The sequence below is a fragment of the Panthera onca genome, chromosome D1 (genome assembly GCF_046562875.1).
Source record: "Panthera onca isolate mPanOnc1 chromosome D1, mPanOnc1 haplotype 2, whole genome shotgun sequence".
Lineage (NCBI taxonomy): Eukaryota > Metazoa > Chordata > Mammalia > Carnivora > Felidae > Panthera > Panthera onca.
Genome location: NC_138348.1, coordinates 1,741,025 through 1,757,484, shown reverse-complemented (window position 1 = coordinate 1,757,484; position 16,460 = coordinate 1,741,025). Strand labels below are relative to the sequence as shown.

General features: G+C 65.1%; 1 protein-coding gene across 6 annotated transcripts in view; it reads right to left on the bottom strand.

The window, feature by feature from the left end:
• Window positions 1-7,738, bottom strand: part of KCNQ1 (potassium voltage-gated channel subfamily Q member 1) — a 319,343-nt gene extending 311,605 nt beyond the window's left edge. For 4 of the 6 annotated variants that reach the window (XR_013550302.2, XM_078433821.2, XM_078433825.2 and 1 more), the window contains exon 1: window positions 7,225-7,737. Coding sequence is in view for 5 of the 6 variants with exons in the window: in XM_078433821.2 (XP_078289947.1) it covers window positions 7,225-7,604 (380 nt within the window). In the remaining variant the exon portion in view is untranslated. Of the gene's footprint in view, window positions 1-7,224 lie in introns of all 6 variants that reach the window. The other 2 variants (XM_078433824.2, XM_078433822.2) reach the window with 2 other exon arrangements.
• Between the last annotated feature and the right edge of the window lie 8,722 nt (window positions 7,739-16,460).

Below are 16,460 nucleotides of genomic sequence, written 5' to 3'. Positions count from 1 at the left end.
CAGGGAGGGCTCCTGTCCGGCCGGCCTGGCCGTAGTTGCTGTGTTCAGTCTCCCCGTAGACCTCCGTGCGGCACTTGGTGGCCAATCCAGCGGGAAGAGGCAGAGGAGCCACTGTTGGGAGCATCTAAGAGGCGGCCGCCAGGTGCTTTGTGGAGCGGGAGCCTCTACAGCCTGGGGGTGAGGGCCGGCGGGCGTACGGGTGCCCCCGGGCGCGCACTGGGCACGGTGCCGGCAAAGGGGCTTCGCCCTGATCGAGGACGTTCACGTGCCACAAACTTCCAGGCGGACGTGGAATAGGTTTCCAGGGGCTGCGTGAGCCAAGGGGCCAGTCCTCAGTTTCCCCATCTGCAAGTGGCTGAACAGTAAAGGCAGGTCCAGAGTCCCGGGTGGGCAGGGGCGGGCCCTCCGACCCAGGCGGGGTGGACGGGCACGTGGATCAGGGGGCCCGTTCAGAGAGTTCTGCCCCGGGCCGGGCCGGCTCCGCAGATCAGGGCGGGTGGCGGCAGGGAGGGGTCAGACACTGGGGCCTCACCCGCCGTCAGGCGCTGCGTGGCCCTGGGCCGTCGCCCCCAGCCGCTCCGAGCCCACCCCCAGCCAGGGCTGCTGGGCACAGAGAAGTCCCTGAGGAAAGTGCTCCGAAAAGCACCCCCCACGGCCTCCCACACACCTCGGGGCCTGCAGGGCTCTCGGGCACACCGCTTTCCCAAGCTCAGGAATGCCGCTGGATAAAAATACCCACAGACACATATCATCAGGCCCGGCCTGTCTGTGGGCTCGGAGCTGCTGGGCAACAGGCCTAGCGCCTCAGCCCAGGCCTCTCGGGGCCCCGGCTGCTGAGGCCGGATGCCAGGTGACCCTGTCGTGAGCGCCTGCCCTGCGGGGTGCCAGGAGGGGGAGGACCCGGGCAGCCCCCCCCCCCCCCATCAGCATCACCCACTCAGATCTTCTAACACCCGAGAGCTGCTGAGCCACCGGGGTCCCAGCTCGGGGGTAGAGGTGGCAGAAAGGCAGTCGGCTCCGCGGGGAGGAGCGGCCTGCAGTTCTGGGAGGCAGAGCTCTAAGGCAGAGGCCTCTGAAGGCCCGTCACCACCCCCCGACCCAGGGTGGGCAGACCTAGGACGCGCTGACAGTCAGCTCACCGGCCAGCGGCACCTCCAGGCTGGGCCTGGCTCCCACGTGCCCGGTGCCACCGCCCCTCTCCGTCCCTGACGAACGAACGGGTCAACACCACACTCCCCACTGCCCCACGGGGCCTCCGCAGGGCTGCCCAGGCTCCGGCCCAGATCGCAAGGGGCGCTGCGGGCTTTCCAGCCAAACGGCCCTGGGCACGCCTGGCTGTGTGGCCTTGGGCACATCACCTGCCCTCTCTGAGCCCCGGGGTTTGTACCCAGCACCATTCATCACCTCCACTCCTATGGTGGGGGTGGGGGGAGGGCAGGGGGGCAGGGAGGGGAGCCAGGCCCCTGTGCCCCAGCACGGTCACCACAGTGGGTGCCCACACGGGCTCAGAGAAGGGCCCGCGTCTCCCGGGCTCCACGGCAAAGGACAACCAGCGCAGAGGGCGGGTCCCCTCACAGTTTGGAAGGTCTCACGTAAAGATGGCTCCTGGGGCTCGGGTCACGTAGTGTCCCTGGTGGTCACCGAGCCCCCACACCTGCTGCCAGCCAGGACCACCCTGCCCTCATGACATCTGGGCTTGCTCACAGCCCCTGGGGAGGCCTCGGGACAGAAAGTGGTGGCCCTCGCTGGTGGAGGAGGTGTGGACGGTCGCCCGAGGTGCCCTGGGGACCCGGGGCCTCCTCCACACTCAGTGGTTTCCCCACAGAGAGGGAGCCCAGACCCAGCTGACCCTCCAGATCCGTGGGGTCTGAGCTCAAGAGGTGCGGAAATTCTCACTTCTCCTCCAGCCGCAGCGGCCGGGGGCACAGGAGCTTCCAGAAGCTTCTGTGTGGCGTCACCTCAGGGCCCACATGATGCCCCCCCGGGTCCTCGCAGACAGCTGTCCTCGGATACCGTCTCCCGCTTCCCAGCAGCCAGACGTGAGCTCGTCCCAGCCACGTCACCCCTGCCAGAGCACAGGCTCTCGAGCCACACGCCACGCCCATGCCAGCCAAAAGCTGGTTCCGAACGTGGGTCTGAGAAGGGCCAGGGGGCTTCCCCGAGCGGCCACCCCAGCAGAGGACCCGCGCGTCCGCGCCTCGCCATCCAGAACGCGCTCCCAGGGCAGCACGGCCTGTCACCAGGGAGCTGGTGAACCGGGACCCTCGGGCCCCACGCCTGCCGGACCACACCTGCCTTTGGCGGCTTCCCCGGGGCACGAGGGCCTGGCCGCCCCCCGTGCGTGCCAGCAAAGAGGCCCAGCACCAGAGCAGTGAACCTGGGAACCGGCTCTTGCAACAGGAGGGAGATTCCGGGCACTCGAGTCCCTGAGAAGCAGCACACCAGGTGCCCGGCTGGACCCCGGATCCCTGGTGGACGCGGCACTCCAGGCCCCCAGCTGCTTAGCTCCACGTGACCGGTTCCTTGCTCTGCAGCTGCTCCCCGTTTCCTGGATGGCACACAGCAGGGACCTGCCGGCTCCTGGGCCCCAGTCACCCTGACCACGGGCAGCGCAGCCCTGCCGGGCAGGGAGGCACGGGAGTTTCCTGTGGTGGCCGCGACAGAGCACCACGGAAAGGGCAGCTTAAACCACAGACAGTCACTGTCCCGTCCCCTGGTCCTGGAGGCCCGAGCCCGAGGTCCAGGCGTGGGCAGGGCCGGGTCCCCCCGAGGCCTCTCTCCTTGTGTGCGAACGGCCGTCCTCTCCCCGTGTCCTCTGTGCGTGTCTGGGTCCCGATACCCTCTTCTTACAAGGACCCCGGTCACACGGGATCAGGACCCACCCCGGTGACCCCGTGTCACCTTAACCACCTCTTCAGAGGCCCTCTCTCTAAATACAGCCCCATTTGCCGGTCTCGGGGTTCAGGGCGGTGATGTAACCTTTCAACCCAAACGAGAGCACCTGTGTGCCCATGCCAGCACTCCTACCACACACAGCCAGGCCCCGGGACCCCGGTGTCCCCCCCCACCGCCCCAGTCACAGGCAGGTTATCCCACGGGCACCCAGCAGCCCCGAGACGCCTCACGTCCGTCCTCCCCAGGACAGCCCCCCAGCCCTCGCCCAGCCCCTGTGACACCCTGTTGCATGTTAAGGTCCAGTGTGTGGGGGCAGCGAGTGCAAAGGGGTCCCTCCTAGAGCACCCCGGCACCCGCAGAGGGACAGGCAGAGCCCACAGGGAGCCACCGACTCGGGGCCAGGCCCAGGAGAACATTCTCTCTCGTCTGAGCAATGCTCCCGAGTGGTGCCAGCAGCCCATCGAGGCCGCCACAGAGGAGGGGACGCACAGAGAGCGAAGGAACCTGGCAAGACTGCCCAGCCACGGACGTGCTCAGACGTGAGGCCCCATCCCCGCCCCCCGGCCACGCTCCCCGCATCCCGAGCCCCGTGGCCTCCGGACCCCCGGACCTTGGCATGTGCTTGGAGGTCCTTCCGGCCCGGGCTCCAAATTCACCCACCCCTGGACCGTCCCTCTTCTCCTCCCACCTTCCTCGTGGCCTCCAGACAGGCCTCCCCGCCTGCCCCCCATCTCGGGCTCGTGGCCTGGGATCCCCAACTGAGCCGGGCCACGACCAGAGGACCAGGCCCCAGAGAAGGAGACATGGGGAAAGGCACTAAAAGGAATTCCCAGCTTCACCAAGCACTGGGGCAGAGGAACGCGTCGGGGAGGCTCAAAGGGGCGGTGGGAAGAGGCCTGACAGCTGTCCTCGGTACCCCGCCCCCCACGCAGCCCAAGAAACCGCCGGGCCGACTTCCAGCACGTCAATGATTAACACACACTCGCCGTGAGGTGTTGCCAAAGCCTCCTTGGGAGCCCAGGAAAGGCAGGGTGGCAGGGGGACGGGGACAGGAGCGCCCCGTGGAGTCTGAGAGCCAGGACCCCCTCCACGCGCCCTGAGGCCCTCCCTCAAACCTCTCGGCCGCACCTGCTCTCAACGTCAGGGCAGCCAGAGTCGATGCTGCCTGTGGGGGGCGCTGCGCACCTGGCCGGCACCCGGGAGCGGGCTGGCCCAGGATCAGGCAGCCACCGTGGTGGGAGGGTAGGAGGCGGGAAGGGACAAGACTCAGCACACATCACCCTGCAGCTCCCAGAGCTGGAGGGGAGAGGGGAGAGGGGAGAGGACGAAGGAGGAGGAAGAGGGAGGAAGAGGGGAGGTGGGGTTCCCGGAGGCTCACCACTCAGGGGAAGGACACGGACCCCTGGGGGTCTACAGAGGGAGGTGGGGGCCCGGCCCAGCACCCAGGGTAGGGTGGCTAGGGAAACCTCTCCCCTGCCCAGCCGGCTCCACTGTGGCCCATCAGCGGGGAGACTGGGAACCCCGCGCCTTCGGCAGACTGGAAGCCGCCACGCGGTGGGGGTGCAAAGGGCCTCGGAAGGCCGGGGGGCCAGAGGGCAGGAAGCCCAAGCAGACAGAGTCCTGCTCCCTGACCCCAGCGGCCCAGGGAAGGCCGGGGGCACACAGGAAAGGCCGCTCTCCTCGGGGCTGGCCGGAGCAGGGGTTCCCCGAAAAGGGAGGGGCGGGGGGACAGGATATCCTGGCTAATTTCCCCAGCGGCCCCCGGAAGAGTGTGCCCAGGCTCGCGGGAACCGCCGGGACAGTGGCTCCCACAGCCACCCGCCCGGGGCCCCGGCCCTTCGAGGCCAGGAAACCGAGCCCGGCCGCCGTGGCGTCGTCCTGCCCCTGCGCGAGCTAGCCCAGCAAGGCCAGGGCTTTCTCTGCCGCCATCTCGGCCACTCCTTCCGGCCGCACCGGGACCGGAGCGGATGCCGTGCCCCCCTCTCACGGGGCTCTGTCTGGGCCCAGGCCCCCCAGCCCCAGGCCCCTGCTGCAATCCCAGCTCGAAGGCCAGGTCCCCTCAAGTCACTGGCCAATTCGGAGAGTGACCAGGGCCTGCTGACCTCCTGGAGACACCGGGGGTGACGGAGGCAAGCTTCCCAGGCCCCAGACAAGCCACACGCCCTGCCCGGCCAGGGTCACCTCCAGCCCTGGCCCACGCGGGGGTGGGGAGCCACAGCGGGGGTCCACCCTCCCCACCCCCCCAGGGCCACGGCATGCCTCCTCCAGGGCAGGGCCCAGAGCAGGAAATGACTGACCCAAGGTCACACAGCCACTCCAGGAGCATCCCTTCCTGGCCCGCCCCGTGGGGAAGCCACTCAGCCACCATCCCCAGCAGCCACCCCTGCCCGCCAGCTCCCGGAGAGGCCGGGCAAAGGCGCTGTGCTGAGCACACTTCCGAGGGCTAAACAATCAGAATCAGGAAGAAAACACAAGTGTAAGCAGAGACTTCCTCTGGGGCGCGGCGAGCCCTCTTCCTCCACACGGCACGGCCAGGGAGTCCGGGGGACGTGCGCCCCCAGGCCTGCATCCCCAGGATGCGAATCGGGGGTCTCCCGGAGGCCCCTAGTCCTGGCAGCACTCCAGGGGCACGGAGGCACTGCCACGCCACCGGGAAGACCCCCGGGCGTGCCTCCCCGCCTTTGCTGGGAGCTGGCACGTGGGGCTCCGGGACCGAGAGGCTGCAGGGCAGGGTTTTCTCCGGGGCCTGGCTGTGGGGTCCATCCCACCCCTGGGCGCCTCAGGTCAGGGCCAGGAGACAGGCAGCCCGTGGGAACCGTGGCACCCACAGCCGGTGTCTGACTCGTGGGGTCCCTCAGGGTGGACGCACACGAACGTTCCCTAAGCCCCAAACAAGCCACTGCTGCAACCACGGGCAGGGCCACCCACTCTCTCCCACAGACGGGCCACCGACACGGTTCGGGCACCCTCTGACTCTTTGGGAGGTGGGGGCGGGGTGGGGAAGAGGCTCCCACGCCTCTGGGGACACCGTCCCGGAGACTTGTCAGCCGACAAGACCCTCGGTGGGGTCGGCAGCAGCCCAGGTACCACCTGCACTCACAGAGGAGCCGGAGTGCGAAGCTGAGGCCGCCCCACCCCCACCCTGCCTCACCTTCCCCACAGGATGCTCCAAGCCAGCCGGAGCCTAGTTCCCGCTGCACCCCTGGGGCCCGGGGGTCTCTCGGCGGGAGAATGAAGGGCCCGACGCCCGCCCCACCCCCCCGACCAGGTCTCTCCCGGCCACAGGCCAGCCAAGGCTGCTGAGACGAGCACCTGTCACTAGAGGGAGGCTAACCCACGTGCCCCCCGGCAGAGCCCCCCCCCCCAACCCCCGTGAAGGCTCACGGGCCCGAGGCTGGCACCATACCAAGCAGCGGCCGGCTGAACAGCCAGGAAGTAGGACCAGGCAACAGCAGGGGAGGGCTCCAGGCAGGCAGCGAGGAGGGTGGCCCCGAGGAGGGAACTTCCTTGTGCCCCCACCCCCGAGAAGGGAGGGCCCTGCCCCACACAGGCACGCCACAGCGTGAATCAGAAGCACCTGGCTCACAGCAGGGCCAGGTGCCGCCTGTAGGGCCCTGCGTTCCCCGGTGCCCGGCCTCCTCTGATTGAGGGCTGGAACCCCGGGGAACATTCCCGCCCCGCCCCTCCCCTCCTCCTCCAGGCTGCTTCACCAGCTCGCATCTCTGAAGGGGGTTTGGGCCCTCCCCGCGGCCAGGGGGACCCCTCAGGGACACCCCGCTGCCTGTCACCCTGGGAGGCAGCCCTGCACCCCTGGCCGGGAGACCCCACCACCACCACACGTGGACTGCCTTGAACTGGGAGGGTCTGAGTCGCTGCTGGACCAGCAGGAGTTGGGCCCCTCCCCTCCTGGGGGCTCCCGCATCTCGGGTCCCGGCGACCCGGAGGAATTCTCTCCTCTGCACCCAAGGGCAAGCGCCCCGGCCCGCGGTCTTTCCCAGAAGGATTAACACCTGGACCGTCCTTCCAGGGAGGCGCGGAGCCAACTGCTGGGCTCGGGCCACCTCCCCCCCACACGCCTGGGCAGAGCCAGCAGGAAGCTTCCCACCCCACAGGGTCAGACCCACACGTCCCTGAAGCCCAAGGGACGGGCTCCTCAGAGTCGCCGTTTTCCCCATGAAGCCCTCCCTTCCCTCCCGGCCGCTCTGGGTCGCACGCAGCTGGCACCGTCCCTGCGGCAGCAGGTGGCAGGAGACAGGGGGACCCGCACGCCCCTCCGCAGCCCGCGGGGAGCCCCGGTGCCCGCCGGCCGAGGCCCGCGGCGCTACTCACACTGCGAAGTGGTACACGAAGCACTTCCAGCCGGTGGGGCGCTCGAGGAAGTTGTAGACGCGGCCCTGGATGTGGGTGCGCGCGAGGAGCGGGCGGCGCGCGCTGTAGATGGAGACGCGCGGGTCGAGGCTCACGGGCGGCCGCGGGGCAAGGTCGGCGGCGGTCGGGGGCGCGGCCGGGGACGCGAGGGGCGCGGGCCCCGGGGCGCCCGGCGGCGCGATGGGTGCGTAGAGCGCGCCGCCCCCCGGGCCGCCCTCCGCCAGCTCTAACGAGAAGGGACACTTCTTGGCCAGGCCCGTGCTGCCCCGCCGGGAGCCGGGCAGGCGGCCGCAGCCCCAGCGCTTCTTGTCGGGCCTGGGCGGGGAGGAGGCCGCGGCCATGGCCAGGCAGCGCCCGCGGGGGGCCGGGCGGGCGGCGGCACCCGGAGCTGCGGCGAGGGCGGCCGCCTGGGCGCAGTGCGGGCGGCCGCTGCCGCCAGCCCCGCCGCGGGGGACCGCTGCCCGCCCCGCCCGGCCGCGGGGGGCGGGGCCGGAGGGGGTGGCGGCCGAGGGCCGGTCCCCGGGGAAGGCGCGCCCCGCCCCCCGGCCAGACGCCCCGCCCGGACCGTCGGCGCTCCGGGGTTGCCCCGGCCCCGCGCCTGCAACCGCTCGCCCGCTCGGTCCCTCCCGCGCCGCCGCGCGCCCACCTGTTCCCCCCCCCCCCCCCGTCTCATTCGCCTGCTCCGCCCGCCCCGTCCCGCGCGCCTCCGCTCTGCCCCCCGTCGCGCCCACGCGCGCGCCCCGCCCCCCACGCCCACCTGCCGCGGGGAAGGCGCTCCCAGCGGAGCCCCGGGAAGGCAGGCGCCGGGCGGCAGGTGCAGCCACCTCGATGGAGCCGGGCGGCCGGGCAGGCCAGTCGGGTGGGGCTCGGGCACCCGCTTTACCGGACAGAGGGTGGGGATACAGAGGTAAAGAGGGGCGCCCTAGGGCACGCCCGGACTGACCCTCTCGGTGCCCGGAGGGCGGCCTGTCAGCTCTTCCTCCAACACTTTGCGCGCCCCCCCTTTGCCCCCCCCCTTTGGCTCTGTGAGGGGAGAAATATGGGTGGGCTCCGTGCCCACCAGGGCCATCGGACCCGGGAGGCAAGCCGGTCAGGACCGCCCAGCGGGAGCCCGGTGGAGGCTGCGGGAAGTGTCTGTCAGGGGTCTTCGGTGGGGTCGACCGCTGGGCAGGTCATGGCAAGGTGTTTTCAAGGGCCGTGCAGGATGGGCGTCTTGTCCTTCTGGCCCTCTGCCCCAGGCTGCCGCTGGACCTGTGGATTTCCCTGGGTGCGGGTGGGTGTCAGTTTGCAAGGTCCTCCGCACTGCCCCTGGCGACCGGTTCCCTGCACCCTGGGGTGCAGAAGTGGAGCATTGGGGGAGGAACAGAAAAAAATAGCCTCTCTTGGGACATTGCCCAGGGCAGACGGATAACTGTCTGCTAGCCATGTCAGGGACAGGTCACTTACAGGACACTTCCCAGGTCTTCACTGAGCACCCCGGGCTGATTTATTTCATGTACCCCGCCCCCACCAGAAAGCCACCTGTGTTGGTGGATACAGTGCGGTCTGGCCCTTCGCCCCCGACTCCCCACCCCTGGGTGCTGCCCGCACACAGCCAGCAGTTTGTATTTGCAGAAAAATGAATGAAGTGGGTCCCAGCCTGTGCCGGGCACTTTGGAGACTCCAGGCTGGCACTAGGGAGCCTCTCTGGAAGTACAACGCTTCGGCAGACAGCCAGAGGGAGGCGGAGAGACAGCCACCACGGGGCCCCAGGGGACAGGCCAGGGCACACAGCAGGCACTCAGTCAATCGTTTCTGAATGAACGCGTGAGTGAGCGAGCTGCGTCCGCACATCCACGTCCCAAGCCGAAGGAGGAAGATGGCCTTTTAATGGTGGAAGAACTGGGGAGGGAGGGCCGTAGAGAAGGAAGGAAAAAAGTGAGTTCGGACCCGTCTCACACACAGCAGACGGGAGTAGTGTTTGAGTGGGTCAGAGGCTTAAATATAAACGCTGAAGCGAAGTCACGCGGATCCTGTAGAAAGTCTCATTCCGCAACCACCTGTAAGCAGGGAAAACATGTCTAGTTGTGCTTGAAATCGAGACGATGCCTGAAATTAGCAAGGTCAAAAAGACAACCGAGCAGCTGGAAGGAGAATTTACGACTCCCATCGCGGCTGGAGCATTGATACAGCACCCACTCGTAAAGGACATGTGATGTGGGACAGAGAATGACAGATGGCCTCCGGGAGAGTGGGGCCAAGACGGGAAGGGTTCACAGGAAAAGGGGCTCGTGGTCTTTGCACTTAGAGCAAATGACCGACGTCACTCGTGGCAGGAAAAATACAAGCGAAGAGTACGTTCTGATACCCCGTTCACCTATCTGATTGGCGAAAATCCAGACGTCTGACGGGGCCCCCATGCCGCGGGCGAGGAGGCAGGGCTCCCGCACATCGGGAACTGACCCAGAGACCTGGGGTGGGGGGGTGGGGGGGGGATGGAAAATGGTGCACACACGGGCCACGCAGCGGTGTGCTGGTTGTATCAGCCAAACGCCGGAAGCAACATCCCTCAGTTAGTCGAATGCGATACGGCACCGCCCCACAGTGTCGCCCACGATCGAAGTTTTCACCGGCACGCGAAGGCCCAGGCCACCCAGAGCCCACGTTGTTCCTGATAGGAGTATTGTCACTTTGGGATTAGGTATAGGATGTTAAATTCCGGGACTTTGGGTGTAAGAAATAGAAGCATAGCCATCAAGGAAATACAGATCAATCCTTGGATCGGAATCGGGAATCCTGGCATCATCTGCTGTGCCCGTTTATCTGAAAACAAAATTACCTTCGAGCCCGTCCCGCCGAAAAGGTTCAGGAGGGGCCCGTGGGCAGCAGGACAACTTGAGCATGAAAAAGACTCGTGGGGCAAACGACCTCATGGCTTAAACCGTTGATTCAGAGCGAGGCTAAAAAAAAAAAAAAAAAAAAAAAAAAATCCTCGCTGAGCCTGTGCTGGTAGCGGGGCCGGCTGTTCTGGAACCGAGTTCAGAAGGGACGGCGGCGTGTGTATCCCGCCCGCCCTTTTCTGAACCAGGCTTCAGGGGCGAGAGGCCCAGGTGCTGGAGGTGTGCCCTGCTCTACTTCCAGATAACGATTGTGCCGGGTCGGGAGTCACTTTGAAGCAGTCGGCAGGGAGGGGTGGGGGTCAGAGTACAGATTAGGCCAAACCGCCTCTGAATTGGCCATTGTTGGGCTGGCCACTGGGCAAGGTCATGACACTACCAAGTTTACTTTCTGTGTCCGTTTCCATATTTTTTAAGTTGTAACGTGTTGCCACCCAGGCACCCGGGGAGGCTTCCCGGAGGGCCAAGTGCTGGCCTGGGGCTGCGGGCCGGAAGGCAAGGGGCTGGTGGGCGTGCCCTGAGCCGTGCAGGAGCCTGCTCTGGGGGTCCTGGGCGGTGGCACAGGGACACTGGGGGGCACGGAGGCTGGCCACGAGGTTGCAGAGAGCTCCCTGCGAGCCCCACCCTGGGGGAGAACCCGGGACCGAGGACCTAGGACCCAGGACCAAAGGCCCAGGACCCAGGACCCGGGACTGAGAACTGAGGACCTTCCTTCCGGGGGGCCACAGGCCAGCTGCCATGGGAGGAGCCTAGGCTCATCGAAGACACCTGGGCAAACCGAGGCTGGTGAAGGGTGGGGTGCGTGGCTGCCACGGGGTCTGTGGCCTAGGGGACGCACCACCAGAGGCTTCCCAGCCGGTGGCCTTCAGCTTGACTTTCACTCTAGCCTCACTGAGCACGGGCACAGCGTTCACGCAGGGGCCACGAGCTGTGTGCGAGAGGCTCTGCCCTCCCGGGGACTGACGTGAGCGGGCAGTGCAGACGCAGGAGACAGAGCGGCCGGGGAGGGGGAGGGCGGGTTGCTGAGGGGGACCCCCAGAGAGGGTCTAGGGGGGACACATTTACAAAGACCTTTTCCAGGCCCTTCAGCTGATTGGAGAGGTATCTGCATACAGAGGGCAGTTAGTGCAGAGCGGAGGGGTGGAGGGGGGGACCGGGGGGGGGGGGGGGGGCGCTGCCACGGCTCTGTCTTCCTCAAGCTAACCAGTCTCTCCAAAGACGGTCCTGTGCTGGCTGGCGCGTGTCCCTGGGGGCGTGGCAGCGGTGCCGGGGAATGTGGCCTTGCCCCGCCCGGCCGCACACTTAGGCTCTTCTCCATCCTGGCCACTGGCGGCTCTGGTCGCACCTGAGCCCTAGACGCTTGCCCTGCACGGACTCCCGTCCGCGCGGGCCGGTGGGCACAGCACCCCCGAGGCAGGGGTCCCCGGCCGCTGGACACCGAGTCGCCTGGGACTCCCAGTGTAGACGCAGAGGCAGTGGGTCTAGGGAGGGCCCAGGAATCGGCATTTCGGTGGGTTCCCCGCCCTCCCTGGCAGGGGACACTGAGGACCCCCAAGTTTGGGCACCGCACTCGGACAGAGGCCAGAGGGGAGTCCTTCCTGAGTTGCCCACGTCTGTGTCCCTCGTGGGCCGTGTGGCGTCACTCCACAGAGGCGACCGGTTCCCACTGTGTGCCCGGCTTGGCGAGCGAGAGGCCTTGCCTTGGCGGGTCCCAGAGCCCAGCCGGACAGACTGAGCTGGACGCACCGTCAGCGCACGGGCACCGCGGAGGCAGGAGACGGACGGCCCCCGCCCTTCTCCTCCACTTGGCGCCTGTGCTCTCTGCCCCTCTCCCTTCCGAGGCGCGAGGCTGGAGCCGTGTGCATGCACGTGTGTACGTGCATGTATGTGCACGCGAGTGTGCAAGCACATTGTGGGGCGCGTGGGCACGCCTATGTGTTCTGCCTGTCTGCGTGCGTGTCTGGCACACACGTGTGCCCGGGCTGTGCTGGACCACAAAGGGACCGGAGATACCCTGTCCGCCCTCCTGGAAGGGCAGCCTGGAAGCAGCAACCAGACCCGGTGGGGTCGGAGGAAAGAAGGGCTCAGAAGGGAGACCGGCACGGTCAGAGCTGGGGGCAGGGAGCCCCCCGCAGGCCCATACCTGTACCCCAGCCGGCCGCCCACGCGGTCGCCTGCCTGCAGAATCAGACACCCACACTCACCCTTCCCAGCCGGGACGCGGAGTCCTGCCCGGCATCCCGTGGGCGAGCGGGGAGCTCCCCGAGTGTTTTCTGTGGTCCGAGGTCAGGTCACCAGGCATCACCACCTTCCCGAGCTCCTCTCCTGCTCCCTGTTCTGGGGTCGGGGCCCAGGGCGGCCACAGGCGGCCGCTCTGCCTGCTCGCTGGGGCTCAGCCGCAGTTCTCCTGATGGAGCAAACGTTTCGCATGAGTTTGGGGCCCCGGCACTGGCTTCGTGCTGGGGGTTCAGCTTCAGAAGGGTGTTGTGACTGTACCGCAAGAACCCTGGGGTCCCCCCCGGCTCCCCCCCTCCACCAGCCTTCGAGCCTCCTTCCCCTTCGGAGAGGATGTCCTTGGGACCAGCCCCGAGAATCCAAAGTCCCGGTGACGAGGGTCCAAGGCGGCTGGAGCCTGGTGTGGTCTCCCTCGCAGGGGCCCCGGACAGCACTTACTCTGGGCAGAAAAGTCAGCTTTGGGATTTGGGGCCAGCGTCCAGCTGGCAGGGCCGTGTAATAATACCTTTGCTGGGAATTTGCACCAACTACTTGCAAAATCGAGATTTGATTTTATGCTAAACCATCCATCCAACCGTTGCAAGGATGTGCGGTCTGGTGCCCTTTGGTGACATCACCCCGAAAACGTGCTCCTCGGGCTCTCGCCCTCATCCTTTGCTTTCCGGTGTGACCTGACAGGGCACAGTCAGGGGCTCTCTGAGCCAGGTCGGGCCCTGGGGGCACCCCCCCCGCCCACGCCCACTGCACACGGCCTCAGCTGACCCTGCCCCGTCAGCAGGCTGCTATGCCCCCTCGAGGTTTATGCAGGGCCTGCTCCTGGGGCATCTGGTGAGCTACCAGGCCCCTCCTTGCTGGAGACTCAGGTGGGTGTCCCTGGCCATTTGGAGAATGGAGGGCAGGAAGCCCGGACTAGGTGGTCTGTCCCCAGTCCTCTGAGGCCATGGCAGGCGGTTTCCTGGCCAGGGTCCTTGTCCACTTGGCTAGTGCTGCTGGCTTGGCACTCCAGCCAACAGGCGGGCCCTCTGAAGCTGCCCCTGGGGCCTGTCTTGGAGCCAGAACCAGACTGGGCCTCAGCCAGGAGCGGGGCAGGTGAGCAGGTTCGGGCCACAGACCGGCAGGGAGGCCAGGTGGCAGAGCCAACAGCAAAACGGGATGAATGGAGGAGGGAGAAGCAGGGATGACTCAGTCGCCCAGCCAGTATTTATTGGGCGCCTACTGAGTTCCCAGCCTTGCTTGGCTACGGTGTGGGGGAGACCAGATGAGCGGAAGGCCAGGTCTTGCCCCGGGCGGGGGGGATGATGATTTTGTCTGTGAGATACACAGATCAAGGGAGAAACCACATGAGAACCTGACACGCTATACACGGTGCCTTGCCCGGCCCCTCCCCTGCTCCCCCCACAGCTGCCCAGCGCCTGTGAAAGAGCCGTTTTCACCAGCCACGTGGGCACCCTGAGGGCTGAGACTGACTCATTCATTCCTGTGAGTCCAGGTGTCCAAGAGAAGGCAGTGAATGCTGAGTGGGTGGCCTGAGAGACGAATGGGTGCATGGATGGGGGGGGGTGGACTGAGGAAAGGACAGACAGATGGACTGATGCATGGTGATGGGAGGGTAGAGGGACTGAAGGGTTAGTGGAAAAGTGGGCAGGTGGATGAATGGATGGATGGATGGACAGATAGAGGGATGAGTAGGTAGAGGGATAAATAGATGGATGGATGGATGGATGGATGGATGGATGGATGGACAGATAGGGGGATGAGTAGGTAGAGGGATAAATGGATGGATGGATGGATGGATGGATGGATGGATGGATGGACAGAGAAATGGATGGATAGATGAATGAGTGGATGATGGATGGATGGATGGACAGATAGAGGGATGAGTAGGTAGAGGGATAAATGGATGGATGGATGGATGGATGGATGGATGGATGGATGGATGGACAGATAGGGGGATGAGTAGGTAGAGGGATAAATGGATGGATGGATGGATGGATGGATGGATGGATGGATGGACAGATAGGGGGATGAGTAGGTAGAGGGATAAATGGATGGATGGATGGATGGATGGATGGATGGATGGACAGAGAAATGGACGGATAGATGAATGAGTGGATGATGGATGGATGGATGGACAGATAGAGGGATGAGCAGGTAGAGGGATAAATAGATGGATTGATGGATGGATGGACAGAGAAATGGGTGGATAGATGAATGAGTGGATGGATGGATGGATGGATGGATGAGTCATGATGGGTGAGTAGATGGATCAGTTAGATGGATAGATAAACAGATAGATGGGTGGTGGGACAGATGGATGGACACATGGACTAGTGGATGGATGGATGGATGGATGGATGGATGGATGGATGGATGGACGGACAGACAGGTGGATGGATGGGTGGATGGATGGACAGAGAAATGGATGGATAGATGAATGAGTGGATGGATGGTTGGATGGACAGATTGATGGATGGATGGACAGATAGAGGGATGAGCAGGTAGAGGGATAAATGGATGGATGGATGGATGGATGGATGGATGGATGGATGGACAGATAGAGGGATGAGCAGGTAGAGGGATAAATAGATGGATTGATGGATGGATGGACAGAGAAATGGATGGATAGATGAATGAGTGGATGGATGGATGAATGGACAGATAGAGGGATGAGTAGGTAGAAGGATAAATGGATGGATGGATGGATGGATGGATGGATGGATGGATGGATGGACAGGTGGATGGATGGGTGGATGGATGGACAGAGAAATGGATGGATAGATGAATGAGTGGATGGATGGTTGGATGGACAGATTGATGGATGGATGGACAGATAGAGGGATGAGCAGGTAGAGGGATAAATGGATGGATGGATGGATGGATGGATGAGTCATGACAGGTGGGTTGATGGATCAGTTAGATGGATGCATGAACAGACAGACGGGTGGTGGGACAGATGGATGGACAGATGGACTGGTGGATGGATGGGGGAGGGTAAACGAATGAATGACAGGCAGATGGACCACCCTTCCTTCAGTCGTTTGCAAAATGTTACCTTCTCAATGGGTCATCCTTCACAGACAGACCTGCTTAAATAAATCCTATAATCACTTTTTCCACAGCTATTTTTGGTGTTTCTTTTACTTTATCTTATTTTAGCTTATCTTATTTTAATGTTTGAGAGAGACAGAGTGAGCCAGCAGGGAGAGGGGCAGAGGGAGACAGAGTCCGAAGCAGACTCCATGCTCAACAAAACCCTGGGATCGCGACCTGAGCCGAAATCGAGAGCTGGACACCCAAGAGCCCCTCTCTCTTTTCTTTAGTTCCGACGTGTCTCATTGTTCATTGTCTGTGTCTCGCCTCACACCCGGCACAGTGCTGACGTGTTCGGTGACAGAAGGGGTGCGGGGTGGTGTGTGGGTGGGTGCACCACGGGGCCAAGAGGCGGGGAGTCCACAGAGGCCCGTGTGTGACAACCCTCGCAGAGCCCGGTAAGGGGGACTGGTTTCTTGGAGGCCACGAGGAAGGATGGGGGCAGCTGAGGACTGGCGGGGCTGTGGTCCTCGGACCCGATGCCACATTCCGCAGCTCCAGCTGCCCCCGTAGGACAAGACCTGTGTGGCCGAAGACACCTGGCGGGTGCACAGCACACCCTCTGGTCCCTGGACGCTCACCTCCCTGGGGCCCTGGGGCGCGGGGCGCGGGGCGCGGGGCGCGGGGGAGGGAGCTCCAGAGATTCCAAGGACGCAGGGCTCTGCTCAGGACGCTGTCCCCCCCCCGCCCCCCCCCCCCACACACACACCACAGCCCACGGGCAGCGGAGTCCGGTCCGTGTTTCGCATGGGGACCCGGTTGTTAGGGAGCGTTACCCGGCAGCCCCTGCCCCCTCACAGGGGTGTGCGCACGTGCGGGACACAGCACCCCTTCCCTGGGCCCAGCCCTCCACACCTCTGCACGGCCCGCCGCCTGCTGCGGGAGGCAGTCCTTTATTTGCAGTGCTGCCTTTGACCGCCAAGCGCCTTGGAGGGGACAGGTGGGCGTGTCTCCTTCGTGCCGCTCCAGAAAGCCGGGGGAAGAGACCCGGTTCTG